Source organism: Ylistrum balloti, unplaced genomic scaffold (assembly GCF_031769215.1).
Source record: "Ylistrum balloti isolate Yb309-2 unplaced genomic scaffold, AGI_CSIRO_Ybal_v1 Utg370234, whole genome shotgun sequence".
Classification (NCBI taxonomy): domain Eukaryota; kingdom Metazoa; phylum Mollusca; class Bivalvia; order Pectinida; family Pectinidae; genus Ylistrum; species Ylistrum balloti.
The window spans coordinates 646,378-662,184 of record NW_026782192.1 but is presented as its reverse complement, the minus strand read 5'-3'; the positions used below and the strand labels follow the sequence as shown (position 1 = coordinate 662,184).

The 15,807-nt window shown below is 37.4% G+C and overlaps 1 protein-coding gene across 1 annotated transcript; it reads left to right on the top strand.

Annotated features, from left to right (window-relative positions):
* Window positions 1-2,011: 2,011 nt before the first annotated feature.
* Window positions 2,012-4,981, top strand: LOC132552079 (uncharacterized). Its single transcript, XM_060216222.1, has 4 exons — window positions 2,012-2,165; window positions 2,840-3,313; window positions 4,494-4,603; window positions 4,922-4,981. Exons 1-4 carry the CDS (start codon window positions 2,012-2,014, stop codon window positions 4,979-4,981), a joined length of 798 nt encoding a protein of 265 aa, XP_060072205.1.
* The last annotated feature ends 10,826 nt before the right edge of the window (window positions 4,982-15,807 follow it).

Sequence of the window (15,807 nt, the reverse complement as noted above, 5' to 3'; positions counted from 1 at the left end):
GTTATATCATCATATAATCTTAGCTGTTATATCATTGTACGATCTAAGCTGTTATATCATCGTACGATCTTAACTGTTATATCATCGTACGATCTTAACTGTTATATCATCGCATGATCTTAACTGTTATATCATCATATAATCTTAGCTGTTATATCATTGTACGATCTTAGCTGTTATATCATCGCATGATCTTAACTGTTATATCATCGTACGATCTTAGCTGTTATATCATCGCATGATCTTAACTGTTATATCATCGTACGATCTTATCTGTTATATCATCGTACGATCTTAGCTGTTATATCATCGCATGATCTTAACTGTTATATCATCGTACGATCTTAGCTGTTATATCATCGTACGATCTTAACTGTTATATCATCGTTCTTAGCTGTTATATCATCGCATGATCTTAGCTGTTATATCATCGTACGATCTAAGCTGTTATATCATCGTACGATCTTAACTGTTATATCATCGTACGATCTTATCTGTTACACATCGTACGGTCTTAACTGTTATATCATCATATAATCTTAGCTGTTATATCATCGTACGATCTAAGCTGTTATATCATCGCATGATCTTAGCTGTTATATCATCGTACGATCTTAACTGTTATATCATTGTACGATCTTAACTGTTATATCATTGTACGATCTTAACTGTTATATCATCGTACGATCTTAGCTGTTATATCATCGTATGATCTTAGCTGTTACACATCGTACGGTCTTAACTGTTATATCATCGTACGACCTTAGCTGTTATATCATCGTACGATCTTAACTGTTATATCATCATATAATCGTAGCTGCTATATCATCGTACGATCTTTACTGTTATATCATCGTACGATCTTAACTGTTATATCATCATATAATCTTAGCTGCTATATCATCGTACGATCTTAGCTGTTATATCATCGTACGATCTTAGCTGCTATATCATCGTATGATCTTAACTGTTATATCATCATATGATCTTAGCTGTTACACATCGAACGATCTTAGCTGTTATATCATCATATAATCTTAGCTGCTATATCATCGTACGATCTTAACTGTTATATCATCGTACGATCTTAACTGTTATATCATCGTACGATCTTAACTGTTATATCATCATATAATCTTAGCTGCTATATCATCGCATGATCTTAACTGTTATATCATCGTACGATCTTAACTGGTATATCATCGTATGATCTTAACTGTTATATCATCGTACGATCTTAACTGTTATATCATCGTACGATCTTAGCTGTTATATCATCGTACGATCTTAACTGTTATATCATCGTACGATCTAAGCTGTTATATCATCGCATGATCTTAAAAATGTAGTTGGTAAATCATGATTGTTGTATCATCGCTTGATATTAGCTGTAAGATTATCGTATGAGCTAAACAGTTATTTTAGTGTATGTAGCTATTTAGTCCGCATATCGTCCCTGCTTTCTGTAAGTACATAATGTGTCTTTACCTCGATTTACGTACGCTTATAATAAGTGTGTTTGTATATGAACGATTATGCTACATTATAAATGATCACCCATCTGTTGTAAAACGATCGATACAGGTCAAACTGTCAGACACCTTCATCACAACAGAGTACATATATAGCGCATTCTCTCATTAACGTAATTAGGTGTCCATTCATCAAAAGTTCTTCGGAATAATTTGATAATGATAATAAGTATGAACATTGGTATTGATGATATAGAACAACGTCTATATCTGTGTCTGTTGGAATGTTAGTGCCAGTCTACCACTTGTTACTGGTACTTACTGGTAAGAGATGTACACTGGGCCGGGTATTCCATCTGATCTCGGCGTAACTAGCTCTGTGATTTTAATGGTCGGTACCTTTGTGTGACATTTAACCGTTTCAGCCGACGACAGTCACTACCAAGACTTTACATAACCTTATTTTTACCATTAATATTTTGTCTCATTGGTCTTTTGTTTTTCTGTACAAAATCAGGTCCAGAATGTGAAAGTTGAGGATGGCCAGCTCCGCCGTTACTCCAGCATGGCTTGTTATCCTTCTTGTCGGCGTTTATCCTTACAACGTCTACAAAGAGGCGCCAGTGTACGTAGCGGGGCCCAGGAGGGGCAATTATTCTTCATTGAAATATAACAGAACCAAAATAGATATACGTAAGTGAATACCGTCCTTGCTATATTCAAAGTAACCTGATAGATTTTGGAAATGTGTGCATCAACACTCCGTATTCCACACAGGAGTATTAAATAAATACATGTCGCCCATATATATTCCGCTATGCACCTCTCAGATGTTCTCACTGTATCAAGACGTTAAGTAGGAAAGGGTTTGTTGTGATGGGTACTGAGATGGTGTAATATTCAATTCAAGTAGGTCTTTGTCTTACATTGCGGTTACTTAGCACTAAACTTTACTTTTGGTAACAATCGGGGAACATTAGTGAAGCAGAGTACCTTATTGTTCTGAAACACCTGGTCGTACTTTCATGTACGTGTATGTTGTGTTATCGTATCAGTCTTTGTTCATAATTTGCCCTCATGTCATCGAGTTTGCTTTGTGTTGACGTATCGGTAATTTCATATTTTTGTGAACAAACATATACCTACACATGAACGTCTAAACGCTAAGAACATGCTATATTTGTCGTATATTTTTCAGTGTTTGATAATGCTAAGCCTGCAATATTATAGAAACGTTTTACTTGAAGGCATTCTTTAGAATATTATTGCAAATGTCTTAGATTGGCTGTTTACTTGTTACAAGATACATATATACTGTGTACTATCACACCTGTATAATGTGATATGTGCTTTTCATTTTTGTCCAGGAAAAATTAGACAACAACGTTTTCATACACCGACACAGAGAGACATCGAACGGAACGTTTCAATTGAATGGGACTATACAGATTTCAGTCTTCAGTTTAAAAATATTGGTGGTCCAGCCTTCAAACTCAGGAGAGCTCCTCGTGCCACACACGGGGAGCCATGGCCTTTACCACAGACCTACCGGACAAACAAAGAACAAGTGTACCGAATTGATCCGCACTCATTCAATATCAAGGTGGAGAATTATTCTTGTGTTATTTTAGAGAAAGCTATCCAACGTTACAAAGATTCCGTATTTAAATTCGCTTCCGAAGAAAATTATGACAATTTGAAATATTTGAAAAATGGTGGATTTGATAAAGACATTCTAAATTTGAGAAAAATTCACGAAGATGCCACGGCCATTACGTGGATGTCAGTGGTGCTTAAAGAAACCTGCTCAAGTCAAATGCACGAGTCTTCCAACGAAACTTGTGAGTAGGAGTATTTTTATGATCAGCAATTAAATGCTGGCATATAATAAACACATTCCTCGCCTAACTCCTGAATATATGTGTGTACATTCTCCATATTCAATGGTATGCGGTAGCAATTATGTGCTTATGTCAGCAGAATTTATGTATACAAATGTTTTATTGGGAAAATAAAACACCATTTTTTGTAACATTTTCCCATTAAACGAAACAGCGATCTGTATATATCAATTTCAATTAAAAACTAATTTTGAGAACTGCAGTAATGTTCGGATCGACCTGTGGAAAATATTTATATTCTATCCTACTCGTGAAATATGTACACTATTATACGGGAAATCGCTTTTTTCAGAAATCTTCCTATGTATGCAATGGCTCTATATTTTTCCTGTTTCAAAGACAAAGGCGCATGCAGACCGATTTGTTTCTTGTTTGTGTTTTTATTTGATAAAAGATAGCATGAAACAAAATACCACGTGCATGTACCTGTATTGACGTCAGAACGGACGGACAAAACGTTCGGCTCGACGTCCTAGAAACTTGGACACCACGTATGTCACTAAACATTTATATATATACCGCTGAAGACTCCATTGATGTTACTATGCTGTAAAGAAATACCAAAATCAGCCAGTGAATAAAAGCATAGAGCTATGCCCAACACTACGTCATGATCGCCAGGATCATTTTGTTTTCAAATAGATTTAAACTTAAATTTTCCTAACTTTCTTTCTGAAGTGAATTCTAGCCATAGTCACCGATAACACGAAGTGTTTGACGAATATTTGGAGAAAAATACTTAAGCTTTTGTTGTTTTTTTTTTAATCTGGTTTTAATTTTTGTTTAACTACATTGTATCGGTGAATCGTAAAGAATCCCTTTGTCTCTGAAAATGTTTTAAAACTAAAAAAAATAAAAATTAAAAAATGGGAAATCGAAATACACGAAGATGTCAAGATTGAACTGCTGGTAGATGACAAAATAGAATATGTATGTAACATACGTTTAGATTCACATTTGCGGTGCAATCCACTATGTGAAGAATACAAGAAAGTGACTTTCATAAGTCTTCATGCCATATGGATGTATCCGCTGAACTTTCATATACATGAATGTTATAAAATGAAACTGGCTTTCAATCCAGATATGAACTTATAGAATATAACTTTTTATTTCTTAGATTCGCTATTGGTTAAGCCGTTTGGGATCTTCTTGAGAGCTATCGATGTGTGGGGCGCCTTGAGGGGACTCGAGACCTTCAGCCAGATAGTATATAAACAGCAGAATCAGGTAAGACCGCCCGACGATTCTATCGACATAAACCCAACACTGTGACACATTTCTCCACATACGAAGCATACGATTTTTTTCACTGAAAGTCTATATTTGTTTGTAAATTATTCTTTAAGCTTTGTATTATTTGTATTATATTCTCTCTGCATTGATGTACATTTCTTAGTTGTAAAGTACTTGTGTTAGCCTGTATTGTATATTAGCTCTTTTTCATATTTGTCTGTGGAAATGTCTTATCAGTTTTCTGTATGTAGAAGTGGCAGAGTATTCTACTCTTTTTCAGTAATTCTTAAGGTGTGTACATTGTATTGTTAGAGTCACGGAGACGGAAAACTTGCCATCCAATCAGTATTCGTTTGTAGAGCTGTCGGGTAGAGGGACCACGATATATTAGTCGGTAGAGCTGTCGGGTGGAGGGGCATCGATAGATTAATCGGTAGAGCTGTCGGGTAGAGGAGCCATGACAGATTATTGATAGAGCTGTCGGGTATAGGGGCCACGATAGATTAGTCGGTAGAGCTGTCGGGTAGAGGGGCAACGATAGATTAATAGGTAGATTTGTCGGGTAGAGGAGCCATGACAGGTTATTCGGTAGAGCTGTCGGGTAGAGGGGCCACGACAGATTATTGATAGAGCTGTCGGGTATAGGGGCCACGATAGATTAGTCGGTAGAGCTGTCGGGTAGAGGGGCAACGATAGATTAATCGGTAGATTTGTCGGGTAGAGGAGCCATGACAGGTTATTCGGTAGAGCTGTCGGGTAGAGGGGCCACGGCAGATTATTGGTAGAGCTGTCGGGTAGAGGGGCAACGATAGATTAGTCGGTAGATGTGTCGGGTAGAGGAGCCATGACAGGTTATTCGGTAGAGCTGTCGGGTAGAGGGGCCACGATAGATTATTGGTAGAGCTGTAGGGTAGACGGACCACGACAGATTAGTCAATAGAGCTGTTGGGTAGAGGGGCCACGACAGATTAGTCAATAGAGCTGTCGGGTAGAGGAACCACGATAGATTAGTCGGTAGATTTGTCGGGTAGAGGAGCCATGACAGGTTATTCGGTAGAGCTGTCGGGTAGAGGGGCCACGATAGATTATTGGTAGAGCTGTAGGGTAGACGGACCACGACAGATTAGTCAATAGAGCTGTTGGGTAGAGGGGCCACGACAGATTAGTCAATAGAGCTGTCGGGTAGAGGGGCAACGATAGATTAGTCGGTAGATTAGTCGGGTAGAGGGGCAACGATAGATTAGTCGGTAGATTTGTCGGGTAGAGGAGCCATGACAGGTTATTCGGTAGAGCTGTTGGGTAGAGGGGCCACGACAGATTATTGGTAGAGCTGTCGGGTATAGGGGCCACGGCAGATTAGTTAATAGAGTTGTCGGGTAGAGGAACCACGATAGATTAGTCGATAGAGCTGTCGGGTAGAGGGGCTACGACGGATTAGACAAAATGATTATGGCTGTTCGGGTATATTTATGCTTCCCGAAGACAGAGCATACACTCGCCACTTTGTCCGTCTCGCCGTCCGTCCGTCCGTCATAATTTTGTCCAGATCATAACACCTAAACTTTACGAGGTATCAACATTGAATTTCATAGGTAGAGATACCTTAACAAGCAGAAGAGCAGTGCACCAGAACCATCACTCTCTTCTGCATAATTTAGGAGTTATTGCCCTTTGTTAGTTTTCATACTTAAAGGTTGTCCGGAGCATTACACTCAAACTGTAAGAAGTATCAACATGAAACTTCATGGTAGAAAAATCTCAACAAGGAGAAGTGAAGTGCAGCAGAAGCACCACTCTCTTTTGCATAGTTAAGTAGTTATTGCCATTTGTTACTTTTAATACTTAAATTTTGTCCCCATTCGGAGAGAAGAGCCCGTCACTGACGGCCCTTGTTTGTTCCTGTATAGAAAACTGTACCAGTTAGGGAAATATAGCAGGCGTATTTAGGATGATAATTGGTGGGCTGTTTGAGAATGAAGATGTTGCCTCAGGACTAAAACGAGGTATATTACAGTGGTCAATAACACAGATTATTCTGTTAGATAACAAGCTGCTCAGTTTCATCAGATCGATAAATTTGTCGATTAATTCACAGTGACCGATATAAGAACAATACAATGTAGCATTCCTCAAGACTCGTCATCACAACATCTGACATTTCCGAGAGAAGGGTCTATCAGTGCGACCAATGTTCCTAGTCAGGCGACATAATGAAACCATTGTTGTGATCAAGCTGTGGTGGAAACTTTCACTTGTATTGTATAATATCCGTGTGGTTTTGATTGAATACGTTTTCTTTTATCATATTATTCCTCTACGGCTACAACACATGTATAGTAGTTGTGCGGTCGTTGACTGTTTCAGGACCTACACACACATTTCAGTCACAAGCTGGGACCAATTGAAGGTCCAAGGTGTGGTGAAATATTACTTTATTGTCATGTCACAAATATGTGTTTGATGTTCAATCTAGTGGTTCCATTGTGGTTTACCTTGTTCTCATTTGAGAACGTGACATTTCTTACTCAGATTGACCAAGATTTATATGGCGAGTGTCGTCGATGAAGCAGAAGACGCTTACCTTTTCGGAACACATGGCATTATTTACTTTGTCATTTTTTTGAAAATAACAGGAAGTGAAATTCACATTACAGTAGACATATTCTTTCTTGGTCACATTGACGGGTCACTTCAATGATATTCAAATATCATAGAAACATGACGACGCATTTGTTTGTACACACTGATAACACACACACACTACCTATGTAACTATCAGAACACATTTACACTATTTACATCCATATTCAAATCATTTGCGTAACACAATAGCACTATAAATATCAGCACCTAAATCATGCACACCAAATACATTTCCTCTTTGAATAACACGTGTACATATTTCACTTCCCAAATACACACAGGCGCTTTGAATAACAACGTTACAAGCATGACCACTAAAACTGTGTACGCGATACAAACTGAGACTTTTAAATATACACACCAAAGTCATGTACGTAATACACATTGACGCTTCAAATATCATTATACTCATGTACGTAATACATATTGACGCTTCAAATATCACTATACTCATGTACGTAATACTTATTGACGCTTCAAATATCACTATACTCTTGTACGTAATACATATTGACGCTTCAAATATCACTATACTCATGTACGTAATACTTATTGACGCTTTAAATATCACTATACTCATGTACGTAATACTTATTGACGCTTCAAATATCACTATACTCATGTACGTAATACATATTGACGCTTCAAATATCACTATACCCATGTACGTTATACATATTGACGCTTCAAATATCACTATACCCATGTACGTTATACATATTGACGCATTAAATATCACTATACTCATGTACGTAATACATATTGACGCTTCAAATATCACTATACCCATGTACGTTATACATATTGACGCTTCAAATATCACTATACCCATGTACGTTATCCATATTGACGCTTCAAATATCACTATACCCATGTACGTTATACATATTGACGCTTCAAATATCACTATTCTCATGTACGTAATACATATTGACGCTTCAAATATCACTATAATCATGTACGTAATACATTTTGACGGTTTCAATATTATCACCAAATATGTACATTGAACTTTTAATATATGCACTATACTCATGTACGTAATACGCTTTAACGTTTTAAATATCAGCCCCAAAAGTAATAAACATTGACGCCTTAACTTTCAACACCAAAAACATGTTTGTTATACTATCCACGCTTTGCGCCCGTGTTTCGTCTAATGAAAGGTTAACGGTTCAAGACAAACGACAGGCCTTGTGCACGTGCCTGCGGATATGTTTGTACTTTAACAGCCAAGCACTTTTAAGCTTGACTGATTTACGTCACATTGTGAGTTGTCCCCTACCCGGGGTTTCATTAGTCACTCCCCGTTTGCCTCTGGTCTCTAGCGTGATATCTCATTTGAAGGCACTCAGATTAATGTGCCGTTTTATTTTCTATTTTGTTAAATATTTTTTTATTCGTTTACTGTTATTTGCAAATCGAACTTTTCAATTATCTGAAAACAAATTACTTTCGGGGTTTCAGTTCGTATTTATCAGTACAATAAAGCTTTATATACAGACGAATTTCTTAATTTTTAACATTTTTTTACTGTTGGTAAATAGCATGGTTATGTCTGGTCGGGCGTACTTAGCGCCGTTAATGCACGTGATTTATAAAGCGATAACGACTGCGGAGAACGTACAAGTTTCAAATCTCTGTGACGTACACTTACAGAAAATAGTTCTGTTTTAAACGTAACAAGAAAGAATTACTTGTAGCATAAATACAGGAAGATCTTCCCGTCATTAAAAGAGGCTTGCTGGGGTTAGGTATGAAAGCCCATAGGCTAAATGAAATCTTCAGATAAAAATAAATATTGCAAATATAAGGAATTATACGCAATAATCATTGTGAATATAGGTATTACTATTAATTACATGTGTCTTATACTCTACATTCAAGTTCTACAGTGGCAGATTACATAACAATGATAATGTGGACGTTCATCCGAAATAGAAATCTTAAGCAACAATAGTCTATATGTGATAAACCACGTTAATAGATAATCAGCATTCCTTGGTGAATTCTACCAGAGATAAGGAGTGTTATACGGTTTTGATAGGCTTGCTTTGTTGGTGTACTTCATTTCTAATGATACATAGCCAGCTAAACCGACAGCGTCGTTCATACCATCCACGGTATGTTGAAACGTAACTTTATCTGGATGAACATTAAGTTTATTTATATAAAGGAAATGTGACTTCCCAGCCGTTAAGGTGCCACTGTAAAACTTGAATGTAGAGTGCCTGTAAGTGCGCGGAACAACGAAACATACGCGACATCTAGTCAATAGCACTGCGTGTATTCGCAATATATTTTTTACTCAAGATTTTATTTGACACCAATGGGCTTCCGTAGTTAGCGCATTAAACTCATATGTATATTTATGTTTTCATGTCGAGTTTTTTTTTTCAAAGAAAATGCTAGTCACTAAAGGCCTTTGAGCCGTGAGTGTCCCAGGTCAGAGGGCGTTCAGGTCGCGACCGCACATGACGTCAGGCATAGATCACGTGATAAAGCGACAAGAGAGGAAATCACTTCATCAGGATTATATACAATAATGACGGTTATCTAGCGCGGGAACAGAATAGGGTCAAGACTCGCTCGACATCCTCAAAGGTCAATAATCACGGACAAGGATTACGAGCGGAGCGTTTAGGTGGTCATATATTGCCATTAACTTATAATAAATGTGGTGGGATAAAAGAAGTGATATGTGTATTACGATCGAAGAGTGTGAGAACCTTTCGATTTATCAGCATTATGTTAGATCGATAAAGACAATCTGTTCGCTTGGTTGCTTAGTTTGTTTTATGAGGTGTCTTACAACTATCAACAGTAATATCACCTCGACACGCAAAACAGAAAAATAGAACACACCGATTTTTCTAAATTATCACTAAAATCCTGAGTAAATTTAAGTCACTTTATTTTACATGTATTTTTTAATTATTTCATAAAATTACATTTTTTTCATCCAAACTATTTTTTCTATTGAGTTATTATACATTAATGCAGGTATGTAACACAGTGAAATGTTGATGGATGACGTGACTATTAGGGTACGTAATTAGTACCCTCCTAAGACAAAATGGTGTCCAATAAATATGTTTAAACAAAGACTAGTCAATCCCATAGGATAATACTGGTTTCTTCATCAATCTCACACCAATCTTCAGAGGTCTTTATGACACAAACGAAAAAGTCGCTCCCAGTTGTCTTTTAAAACTCCTCAGTTCCAATGATCGAGAACGACGCATTTTAAAGGAAATCTTGGCAGGTTGTGGTAAAGCTCCATCATTATAGCCGACAGATCTGAATTGAATGATCTATATACTGAATACTTCATACTAATATTTCGTCCTTCGGAAACTCGTCATTGATTATTCAAGCCAAGGAGGCGACTAAGAAAAATTAAAATCGGACGAATAATTATCTAACACCAGATGGAGAGGTGAACTAACCCAAAATTAAATAGAAAACATCATTTTCGATATTGATACTGTGTTTAGATTATCAACCATGTCCATTAGTTCGGAATCAGGCTTTAACATTAAAAGTGTATATCCCTTTCAGACTATTTTCTCACTCTCATTTCTAGTAGCCACTCTATAATACGTTTAGTGGTAATCTCCCTTGAAAATATATTATCATCATGTATCGTGTCTCTGTTTCATTTTCAATCAATTTCATCTTTGCAAATATATATACAACGGGATACAAAATACCATAATTATATGATCGCCTTGTTTTGTATATACGCATGTAATATTTTCGCGTATTACACGTGTGATATAGCCTATTGTGACGTCAGGCTAAGATACTTTATTTACATTGTGATAATACGAACTATGTAGAGAGAGCCAGTATGACATTGACTTTGACGTGGAAATGTCTATTTTCCGAAATAAAGGTATAAGTAATTAATAAAGTGTTAAAAAGCTTGAAATCGTTTCCATTTGATATATGAATTAAAAATAGTGGTCACTCTTTTTTTTCATTTTACTAATAATTTGTTTCATATATCACATATATCAAATGGTAACGAGATCTGGCTCTGGCCTCGAAATGACGTCAACCTAAACAGCTCCGGTAAACAAAAATGTAAAAGGTAATTCAGCGAGGTCCTGAGGTCCATAATTCAAATGGCGGGTTTTTAGACGCCTCCTTATACCACAGTGCGATAAAATGCCACATTATTGACAATTTGTAGCTATATTTTGGCCTTCATATTGAACAGTGAGTACTCATGCCTGGCCCGTGCATTCTGTGGCAGCCATTGTATATGTATCCCGATGATAACATGTAGGTGTCCATATTTACCTACAGTTATCTACGCTGAACTGTTTTAGTAATATTGAAACTGCCAATTCATATGTACTTTTAGCACACATGTCTGTATCGTCTTTTCAAGGAGAAAAACGTAATCGAGTTAGTTCATCCTCCTCCTCCTCGACCGGCTCACTCACCCCCCGGGATCCTAAGAGACACAAACTAACTGAACTTTCTGAGGTGTTCACTCTACGAGATACAATGAGTCTTACTCCTGGCCAACCTGGGTTTCAGCCCCAGCCTCAGTATACCACTCCACCTAGTCATCCCTACCCCCCGGGCTACATCCCACCCAGTTCATTTCCTGGGTCGTATCCAATGGGCAGTGCTAGTCCATCGTCGCTGTCGGATAATGATATTGACAGGATTGTAGTGGCTCTAAAGTCTTCTCTTAAGGCGGACATAGCTAACTTAGTTACACAGGAGGTCAACGCCCGTGTATCCCCTCTCATCCAACGTATTGATATGCTCGAACAGGAGAACCGTGATTTACGTCTTCATATAGACGACGTCGAGCAATATGGACGTCGAGCCCTGGTTCGATTCTCTGGATTCAAGGAATCACCCGAAGAGGATACTACAGCCGTTGTCTTGAATGCTGCTACTGCTGCAGGTATTGACTTACAACCCACCGATGTTGAGAGATCTCATCGTGTGGGTAAACCTCGTCAGCAGCATAGTGCTAGTGTACGATCCCCTCCTAAACCTCGGCAAATAATCGTCCGTCTGAAGTCAGTCGATACGAAGTTCAAGCTTCTGAAGGCAAGGAAAGCATTCCGCGATAATGATTCCTTTTCGCACATCTCAGTGAATGAAGATCTCACCAAGATGCGGAGTGAACTCGCTTATCATTCGCGCCAACTTGTAAAATCTAAAGCTATCCTTCAAACGTGGACGACGAATGGCAAGGTGATGGTTAAAGATCTAAATGCCAAGGTCTTCGGCATTAGATCGGTAGACGATCTGGTTCAGTTTGGACACGTGATCCAGTAACCAAACATACAATAAAGTTCACTATAGATGACCTTAATTCTAGCTTACTACTTTTGACTTTGATAACCTGTCATTTGATAAATCCAAGCACATTTCATTATCAATGAATTAGTTTGTCATTCCGTGTCATTGTATTTCAAAAATATTGATCGATTATGCATGAATTATCGTAATCATGTATTAATTGTCTGTGTACTAGATATCTTGTCAGCTTAATCTAATTTCGAAATCAAATAAGATCGGTTTGTAATACACGGTTATATAACTTACATGACCTGTACATACCTGTACTTTTTCCCATCTCATGTGTCAGTATTATTTTTGTCCCGGTCAGCATTGTGTCCACACCGTCACAGTTTAACTGCTATGGACAATTACAATGTATTGAAAAGTCTGCCCTCTTTTTCTTTATCTATGACCCATAGTATCAGATTTCTCTGTTTACAAACATATGTATGTGCACTTCACTGAGTGTGTGTGTGCAGTCACGTGGTCAAGTGCATGCTACCGTGAAGCAGACATATTGGGTTATCCCATATGTAGGTTTACCAGTTACCTGTATCATGTGAGCTGGATCTTATTTACATGTTATAATTCCACTGTTTTCATCAATATAATTCTCCTAATGCCGTATAAATAATAAGTTATTACCTTCATTCAATTACTATATAACCACGCGTTGTGTTTGCACATGTAAATATGTAATTATAAAATCAAAGGCTTTCTCCCCTGTTGCCGCATAGACAATTCTTCGTATTAACCCGGCCCGTGCGCCAATGTTAGAACCTCAACTTTGACCTCATTGTGTACCTTGCTGTTATCCAAATGCACACGACGTTTATATTTCTCTCTCTACTTCTTCTGTTCCTTCATTATCCTATCCCCCGACCCGTCCCCCACCTTACTATTTATATGATACTGTCGTTGTTCAAACTATATCTGTTGTATTCTGTCCGAGCACACCATTGTTTCATGCTTTTGTACACCAGTACTGATGTGACATAATGCTGATCTCGTTACAATTACACCGTGCTCGGATAGGACTATTTAATAGAAAAGTTTTTCAGATTTCTACGAAATTAGTTAAGGTTATAATTAATGCTAAATCTCAAGACTCTCTGGGATTTTGTGATGTAGCTCATTGTCTTTTGCATTTTTTTCTCCTGTGTGTAATTCAGTTGTTACTTATTATATCAGGCAATATTGAGATAAATCCAGGTCCTTCGGACAACTCCGACTCTGCCTCTGAAATCTCCTCCGAATCTTCCTACCTCTCTAGTAATGCAAGCGACTATTACGACAGTACTAAGTATTCTTTTGTTCACTTGAACGTCCAAAGTCTCCGGAATAAGATGGATGTATTATTTACCGAACTGCACAACGTCTGCGTACTTTCATTTACTGAAACTTGGCTCTCCACTAATGATAACTTAACAGATTTTACTTTTCCTGGTTATTGTGAACCGTTTTGTTATATTAGATCTGATCGTGTAGGAGGGGGAGTGTCTGTGTACGTAAAAAATGACATACCTGCTAAGCGTCGCCCCGACTTAGAGCTTCCTACTGTTGAATGTGTTTGGGTAGAATTGAATTTAGCAGGTACTACTGTACTTTATGGCACTTTCTACAGACCACCTAATTCTCCAGTCTCTACATGGGATCATATTTCACAATCGTTAGAACTTGCTTTTAATACTGGGTGTGATAATATTGTTTTAACCGGTGACTTGAATGCTGATTATTTAACTAATAACCAATCCGTTCCATATTTACACGAATTATTACACACTTTCAATTTAACCCAAATGATATCGTCTCCTACCTTTTATACTGAAAATTCTTCATCATTGCTTGATGTTATTTGTGTGAGTAATCCATATTTGATTGAGAAATGTTCTGTTGGGGAAAGTTTTCTAGACCAGCCCCTGAGGTATCACTGTCCTATTTTCTGTAGCCTAAATATAACTGTACCTAAGAAGTCGTCAATGAAACGTAATATTTGGTTATATGACCAAGGCAATTATGACATTTTTAGAGAGAAACTTTCTATTGTTGATTGGGATACTGTTTTAACATATGATGATTTAGATGCCTCTGTCGATGGCTTTGCTGATATACTCATTAACACCGCTAAGGAATGTGTTCCAAACAAAGTAGTTACTATACGTAGCAGAGAACCTCCGTGGATGACCAGTGAAATTCGTAAGTTAGCTCGGAAACGTAAAAGATTATTTAGATTAGCTAAGAGATCAGGAACCATAGAGGATTGGTGTAAGTATAAAAAAATTAGGAACAAATGTGTAAATACAATACGTAATGCAAAAACTAAATATGTCCGTAAACTATGTGGAATGCTGGGTAACAATACACGTGGGAAGTCTTGGTGGAAAACGGTAGGTAAACTTATGCTTAACACCAACAAAACCTGTAATATACCACCCATTCATACACAAACTTCTATTTTTTCTGATGACATTGATAAAGCAAATGCATTTAATGAATTCTTCTGTCTCAACTCTACCGTCGATGATACTAATGCTGAACTTCCACCTACTACTAACAACGAACCTCTTCTTAGTCATATATATATAGATAGGAATGACATTATTTCTGTTCTATTAAATCTAGATTGCTCTAAGGCAGTCGGACCTGACCTAATTAATCCTAGACTCCTTAAGGAGGCAGCAATAATCTTGAGTTACCCCCTCCAAGTAATCTTCAATAACTCTTTAACTACTTCATATTTTCCTAATAATTGGAAATTAGCTAATGTTACGCCAGTGTTTAAAAAAGATAACCCTTCTCTTCTCAACAATTATCGTCCTATATCATTAATATCTATTGTCGGAAAGGTAATGGAAAGATGTGTATATAAATATCTGTATAAGTTTATTATTGAGAACTCTCTATTATCATCTTCCCAATCCGGATTCAGGGCTGGTGACTCTACAATTAATCAATTACTCGCCATTACTAATGATATATATTCGGCTTTAGATAAAGGTAAAGAAATTAGAATGGTCTCTTGTGATATCAGCAAAGCCTTCGACAGAGTATGGCATGCAGGGCTACTTTTTAAATTACATAAAATAGGCATTGGGGGGAGTTTGCATTTGTGGTTTAGAAGTTATTTAGATAACAGAAAGCAAAGAGTAGTTATAAATTGTAAAACCTCTGAGTGGAAAGTAATAAGGGCTGGTGTTCCCCAGGGGTCAATACTAGGCCCTCTACTGTTTCTAATTTTT